At 38.8% G+C, this 7,998-nt stretch overlaps 1 protein-coding gene across 1 annotated transcript in view; it reads left to right on the top strand.

The window, feature by feature from the left end:
• The window catches only part of NKRF (NFKB repressing factor), a 13,534-nt gene extending 5,918 nt beyond the window's left edge, over nucleotides 1-7,616 (top strand). Inside the window, exons 2-3 of the mRNA XM_004685747.2 lie at nucleotides 3,027-3,157; nucleotides 4,648-7,616. Of these exons, the coding sequence (XP_004685804.2) occupies nucleotides 3,027-3,157; nucleotides 4,648-6,605 (2,089 nt within the window). The 3' untranslated portion in view covers nucleotides 6,606-7,616. The remainder of the gene's footprint in view (nucleotides 1-3,026; nucleotides 3,158-4,647) is intronic.
• The last annotated feature ends 382 nt before the right edge of the window (nucleotides 7,617-7,998 follow it).

The following is a 7,998-nucleotide window of genomic DNA, read 5'->3' as shown; positions in this document are numbered from 1 at the left end:
TGGGTCGTAGGGAAGCTCCATGTTTAGCAGTTTGAGGAACCTCCAAACAGTTTTCCATAGTGGTTGTACTAGTTTGCATTCCCACCAGCAGTGCTAAAAATTCTGCATTTTAAAAAAGATTTATTTATTTATTCATACAGAACTGGGGTACAGGCCAGAGATGCGAGGGTGAGAAGATTCACCAGGGACAGAGTGGAGAGCAGTAAAATTCTGTATTTTTAAGCTTTTAATTATGTGAGAAAAAAAATCATGCTTAAAAGTACAAGAATTTAATGAGCCATCATGTACTGATCACCCAGCATCAGCAATTACCACAATCTGTTACCCTTCTAATTTCATCCTTGCTGCCCCCTTTTTTTGGTGACATAGTCTGGAGTACAGGAAAGAAAATCTTCCTGTCATTTCACCTGTACTACTTCAGTAGGTATCTGTACTAGAGATTTTTTTGAAAATGGTCATAATAGTCACAATAACCAAAATTAACAGAAGTTTCTTAAAGTCATCCCCTGCCTGATCCATATTCAGTTTTCTCACTTTGTTTGGAAATATCTTTTTACAGTTGGTTGTTTTATTTACTATCCAAACAAGGGCCAGCCACTACATTTGGTAGATTCATCTTCTTGAGGCTATAACCATCCCCCCCCTCTGCTTTTGCATACTATTTCTTTGAAGAAAGTGTGTTGTCAGTGGTGTTTCCTGCATTCTGGATTTGACTGGGTATAGGCCTGTGGTATTGAACATGTTTCTGGGAGTTGGGGGTTGAGGTTCAGGTTTAGTTATTTGGAGGGTGAGAATAATTTATAGGTAGTACTTTGTAAATGCCATTGTACCCCATCAGGGGTAGTGGTTGGTTGTAGCTCTAGTGTTTATATGTGATATTAAGATTATAAAATTCCCCCCATCAACTTACTTAAATGAATTTTAAAAAAATTAAAAATCTGAGATAATTGTAGATTCACAACTGTAAAAAATAACATTCCACAGAGTGCCCTGTATTCTTTAGCTAGTTCCAGCAAGGATGACATTTGGCAAAATCATTGAGTATATCACAAACAGGATAATGACATTATTACAATCACCTGTTTTTATTCCCACCCACCCCCAGATATATATTGGGCGTGAATATTTTGTTTATACAATTTATCGCCTGGGAGGTTGCATAGCCATACTGCAGTCAGTGTTGCCCTGATCCAGTAGCACAAGGACTGTTCACATTGCCCTTTTAGAACCACAGCCATCTCCGCCCAATCCAGTAGGGGAATTAACTGTTTAGTGTTGCTCATTGGTATTCCATGGTGTGTATATACCAGCTTTTAACCATTCACCTGTTGAAGGACATCTGGGCCAGTGGTACATAGGGGCTGTTAAAAATAAAGCTGCTATGTACATTCTTGTACAGGTTTTAGTTCTCTGAGATAAATGCCCAAAAGTGTAATTGTTAGGTGATGTGATCATTGCATGTTTAATTTTATAAGAAACTTCCAAGTTGTTTTCCAGACCGGTTATGCCATTTTGCATTCCCACCAACAAAATAAGAGTGATCCAGTTTTTCTGCCTTGTCAGCCCTTGGTGTTGTCAGTATTATTTACTTTAGCCATTCTGGATAGGGATGTAGTGATATCTTATTTCTCTGGTGGCTAATGGTGTTGAATAGCTTTTCACGTGTTTATTTCCATGTGCTGTTGCATTTTGAGAGGTCTTTTATACCACTAGATTTTTTGTCAGGTGTGTGATTTACAAATATTTTCACCTAGTTTATCCCAGCCCAGATGTCCTTCAACTGTATATCTTTGCATACTCTTCACTGTCTTTTGCAAGCAATTTTTAAAAAATTTTGATGAAGTCCATTTTATTAATTGTAACTTTTATGTATCATGCTTTTGGTGTCATGTAGAGAACTTTTTGCCTAGCCCTAGGTCTTGAAGATTTTCTCCTGTGTTTTTTAGTAAAGTAGTATTGTTTTATATTTTATGTTTAACTCCGTGATGCATTTTGAGTTGATTTTTTTTATAAAGTGTGAGGTTTAGGTTGTTGAGCTTTTGTTTGGTCACTGGGTACCTAGTTGCTCCAGCGCTATTTATTGAAAAGGCTGTCCTTCTTCCACTGGATTGTTTCTGCAGATTTGTCAACAAACAGTTGAGTATGTTTGTGTGAGTCTGTTTCTCGGTTCTTCCTCCATCAGCTTTTTGCCTAATAGGTTTATTAGCAGCTGTTGGTAATCATTTATTATGGATTGTAGAATGGCAGTAGTCTTATATCATTTCTTTATTTATTACTTGGAGTGCTTGTGTAAAAGATTTTTTCTCATCAACTTTATTTGCTCTGAAATCACCAGATAAATGCTTGCTTTCTTTACCATTTTAAAATGATTACTTGATTCCCTACCATCTTCCAAAGGTGATCGGTAATGAGTTTATAAGTATTATGAGCTAATGAATTTTTAACATATTTGATGTATTTCAGTCCACTCTGGTTATTGTTTTATTGACACTCAGTTTCACTCCTTTTGCCAGTAAGAATCTATTCAAATTGACTTTTGAGTCCATTTGACACACCCTTGTGGTTTTTGACAGTGTCCTTTATTTTAGGCACAGAAGATTCTTTCAGTTCATCTTATACATTCCTGCACAGGATTGAAATCAGCCATTTCTCTAAGGACGCTGATTCCTTTTCATGGGAAATGATAGGCCCCACAATCAGGATGTTAACCCAGCAGCTCTTAACATTCTTGCTACTTCTGTATTAGTGTAATGATGTAGATATAATATGCATGTATGAAAGAGAAAAATTGTGCATTTATACTGATAAGTTAACATGAAGTCTACTGAAATGTTTTCACTTGATATTTGTATGTCTTATCCTACAAAAATCTTGATTCCTAACAATAGTGATGTAGGTACTCTTTTTTGATAGCTAAATATATTAGGGAAGATTCTTCAGTTTTACTAAAATTGGCTCACTTAAAAGCTTTTGGGGAGAAGCACATTCTTACCTGTTTTAATTGTGGATTATATTAATTTCAATAGGTACAGCCCACGTTTGATGGAAAAAATTCTCCAAATGGCTGAAGGTATTGATATTGGAGAGATGCCTTCATATGATCTGATGCTGCCCAAACCTTCCAAAGGTCAAAAACGCCACCTCTCAACATGTGATGGTGAGTATACTTGTTTCTGGAAGTTGGGATTTAAAGAAGCAACATGGCTTTCTAAAAAATGATATGAATATGGTAGCTGGCTTCTTAAATAACAGGTAACATTGGACTTTACACAAATGTGAAAGGGCTTTAACTTTTATTTACATTTGTTTTGAGGATGCTAAGGAGAACTGAAAACTAAGAATACTCAAGTCACACTATGTTGTCCTTAAGTCTATGCCATGGAACCTCCCTCTAAATAGAACAACTTTATATTCTGATCTTTTAAGCATCTAAATAACTAAATCCTCTTGGATGGGCCCAAGGTGGACTAGCTTTCTACTGGACAGTGTTACAGAGAAAAAGCACTTGTGTCTGGTGGAGCCTCAACAGTCTTTCATAACTTTAAATTTGATTCCCCCTGCAATCCCTCATAAGTTATTAGTTTCTAGCTGTTCTAGAAATAAAACATAATGAACACCCTTTTGTGCAGAGTAGGTCAGTACTAAGATTTAGAGGTTGAAAACCTTGGGCCCTCCCTGGTGGCACAGCGGGTTAAACCGCAGCACTGCAAGCCAGCCGCAGGCACTTCATTGCCAGTTTGATCCCCAGCCCGGGAGGTGACACATGGCGCAGCAGATCATGGCGCAGTAGTAGTCTCGTCCACTACTACCCTCAGCAGTATACTTCATTGATCGGTCTGTCCTGCTCCCCACTCTGCCTCTGGTAAATCCTCTCACCGCCCTTGCACCTCTGGCCTGTACCCCAGTTTTGTACACATAAATAAGTAAATCTTTAAAAAAAAAAGATTGAAAACTTTAGAATATTTTGATAAAATTGTTTTTATTTGATTTTCAGTCACAGCTACATAAAATGCCATCACAGAGTCACTCAACTCTGATACAAAAAGAAATGCTTTGTAAATGCCTGGTCATATCTGTTGCATTAGAGCTGTCTGTTCATTGACAGTCCTTAAGAAGGGTGCTTTTGAACACAGGTGGTATGTGACTGTATTGGAACAACCTCCTACTCAGTACTTTCTACCTGTACTGTCCCTCATTAGATGCAACAGCATCAGTCATGTGTGGTGGGGACCTGTAGAATTGATTATATTAAGCTTTCCCCTTACATGTGGAAAAATAGAGAACATCCTTCTTTATGCTGGAGTCTTTTTTTTTTTAAGATTTATTTATTTATACATACAAGAACTGGGGCACAGGCCAGAAGCTCAGAGGGTGAGAAGATTCACCAGACACAGGGGGAAACAGAACAGGCATATTGGCCAAAATACACTGCTGAGGGGAGCAGCGGGCGAGCTTGGAGAGGTCTGCTGTGCCTATGCTGGAATCTTAAATTGATATTTGAGTCTCTTCACCTAACTGACCTGAAGTGATGGGAAGTTATCTGTACCAGGAATGCAGCTTGCAAAAATGTGGTTGGTACTATTTTCCTGCTTGGTTCCTTTGAAAGTTTCCCTTTTTAATGAATTGTAAATTTCACTCATTCTGTAGGTCAAAATCCTCCTAAAAAGCAAGCCGGTTCCAAATTCCATGCGAGACCTCGTTTTGAGCCTGTACATTTTGTAGCTAGTAGTTCAAAAGATGAAAGACAGGAAGATCCTTATGACCCTCAAACAAAAGAGGTAAATGAACAAACACATTTTGTCAGGATGCCAAGAGACGTCTACCAAGATTATACTCAAGACTCTTTCAGTGTTCAAGATGGGAATTCTCAGTACTGTGATTCATCAGGATTTATTTTCACGAAAGACCAGCCTGTAACAGCCAACATGTATTTTGACAATGGGAACCCTGCCCCAAGCAGCACATCACAGCAGGCAAACTCTCAGTCAGCTTCTGAGCCTTCACCATCACAGACATTTCCTGAGTCAGTGGTGGCTGAGAAGCAGTATTTTATTGAAAAACTAACAGCGACTATCTGGAAGAACCTTTCTAATCCAGAGATGACTTCTGGGTCTGATAAGATTAATTACACGTATATGTTAACTCGTTGTATTCAGGCATGTAAGACCAATCCTGAGTATATATACGCTCCTTTAAAAGAAATCCCTCCTGCTGACATCCCTAAAAATAAAAAACTTCTCACAGATGGTTATGCTTGTGAAGTTAGATGCCAAAATATCTACTTAACTACAGGTTATGCCGGCAGCAAGAATGGGTCCAGGGATCGAGCTACTGAGCTAGCTGTAAAACTCTTGCAGAAACGTATCGAAGTAAGGGTTATCCGACGGAAATTCAAGCACACGATTGGAGAGGACCTGGTGGTGTGTCAAATTGGCATGCTTTCTTATGAATTTCCTCCAGCTCTGAAACCACCAGAAGACCTGGTGGTACTGGCTAAAGATGCTTCTGGGCAGCCAATTTTTAATGCTTCCGCCAAACACTGGACCAATTTTGTCCTTACAGAAAATGCAAATGATGCCATTGGTATCCTTAACAATTCTGCCTCATACAACAAAATGTCAGTTGAGTACAAATATGAGATGATGCCAAATCGCACATGGCGTTGTCGAGTATTCTTGCAAGATCACTGCTTAGCTGAAGGCTATGGAACCAAGAAAACAAGTAAACATGCAGCTGCTGATGAGGCTTTGAAAATCCTTCAAAAGACACAGCCTACTTACCCCTCTGTCAAAAGTTCACAGTGCCAAACAGGCTCTTCACCCAGGGGATCTGGAAAGAAGAAAGATATAAAAGATCTTGTAGTTTACGAGAATTCTTCAAATCCTGTGTGCACACTGAATGACACAGCTCAGTTCAACCGAATGACCGTTGAATATGTGTATGAAAGAATGACAGGCCTTCGGTGGAAATGCAAGGTGATTCTAGAGAGTGAAGTAATTGCAGAAGCAGTTGGGGTAAAGAAAACTGTCAAATACGAAGCTGCTGGAGAAGCTGTGAAAACCCTCAAAAAGACCCAGCCGACTGTCATTAACAACTTAAAGAAAGGAGCTATTGAAGATGTGATTTCAAGAAATGAAATCCAGGGCCGCTCAGCAGAAGAAGCTTACAAGCAACAAATCAAAGAAGATAACATCGGGAATCAGCTGCTGCGAAAGATGGGTTGGACGGGTGGTGGCTTAGGCAAATCTGGTGAGGGCATTCGGGAGCCCATCTCTGTCAAAGAGCAGCATAAGCGGGAAGGGCTTGGCCTGGATGTAGAGAGGGTGAACAAAATTGCCAAGAGGGATATCGAACAGATCATCAGAAACTACGCCCGCTCTGACAGCCACACGGATTTGACTTTCTCTACAGAGCTGACCAATGACGAGCGGAAGCAGATACACCAGATTGCCCAGAAGTATGGTCTTAAGAGTAAATCACATGGGGTCGGTCATGATAGATACCTGGTGGTAGGTAGAAAAAGACGGAAGGAAGACCTATTAGATCAACTCAAGCAGGAAGGCCAAGTGGGGCATTATGAGCTTGTGATGCCTCAAGCAAATTGAGATTGTACTAATTTATTTTGTAGGTGCCTAATGAGGCGGGTTTGTGAATTTTAAAAAATGCTACATGTTCCGGGTACAGAGTATATTCATTCTTAAGATGTTTCACCTTGTTCATTTCATATAGTGCTTTATTAGATATTGGAACCTGAAGAATTCTGTCCACTTGTATTAGCTTAATCAGCATATATTGTGCAGTTACTGTTTGTGTCTCTGATATTGCTGTGTCCCTTCAATTTTAGTAGTTTGTACAAAGCAAGAACACATATCCAAATGGAATAGCACCCGAAGAAAAATTCTCATTTTAAAGGGCATAGCACAGCACTCTGCAACATGTAAAATTGATACAATAATTACTTGCAATTAATCTTAATTCCAGATTTACTGAAAATGTCAAATCATTTTGTATTATCTATTTTCATCTTTTGTGTGAAGCCAGTTATAGAATGTTTAAAAAGTAAATTGTGTTGTACGTGTAAATGTCCTTACCAACTAACTGATGTAAAACTTTCTTAACGTAATTTTAGTGTTCATTTATTTATAACTTCTATCATGTGGTTTCCAGAATATTGGAGGTGATTTACTGTATCTTGTGATATACGGTTTTAACAAATTCTAGTCTTCATGCTGAGAGAGCACTACTTGAGAGAGCAATTGAAAAGTTTCAAAAACTTTTGTTTCAATCTGAAGAAAGGAAGCTGGAACTGTTTGTTCTTGGTGCCTTGCAGAGAGACTCACAACAACTCTCCATTATAGCTTTCACTTGATTTGGATGTACAGCACATCCCATGCGGCCACAGCTGTGGTAGAGTCCGCTAAAAAGACTGAAGGTACATTGGTGCTTTGATGAAAAGGTCAGTTGGCTGGTCCCTCTCTCAAAAAGCTTATTAAGTCCCAAAAGCCAACTTTGTAACATATTTAAAACTGCTATTTTCGCTTATTTCTGGAATGTAAAAAAAAAATGTATAAAAAGAGTTAGTGTATGCTTCCTGAATAAAAAGGAGCCAAAGTTGATCAAGATGGTGGTGTACTTATTTCTGGGCAGCAACCTAGGAGCAGCACTGTCTTTGGAGAAGGCAGGTGGTGTTTGCAGAGTAGGGCATCATCAGAACACATGTAGACGGAAACGCATAATAATTTAGCAGATAGGAACAGCTAATCAGTCAACCATCAGCCATGGTACTTTTTTCTGTGGGCCAAAATACTGACTACAGCCAAATCTCAGACTGTTTATCTTTTCATGGTTTTGGTTTGTACCTCAAATACACCAAGATATTTAACAGAGGTGAATAATAATGTTGACAAACATCTCCAGTGAAAAGATGTTCGGAATGATTAGGTTTTCTATAGTGTCTTAAAGCACTTAGCACCATGCTTGCCATGTAATTGCCCCGAA

This window comes from Condylura cristata, unplaced genomic scaffold (assembly GCF_000260355.1).
Source record: "Condylura cristata isolate star-nosed mole 26May11 unplaced genomic scaffold, ConCri1.0 scaffold00019, whole genome shotgun sequence".
NCBI lineage: Eukaryota > Metazoa > Chordata > Mammalia > Eulipotyphla > Talpidae > Condylura > Condylura cristata.
This window is presented reverse-complemented; position numbering and strand designations above follow the sequence as displayed.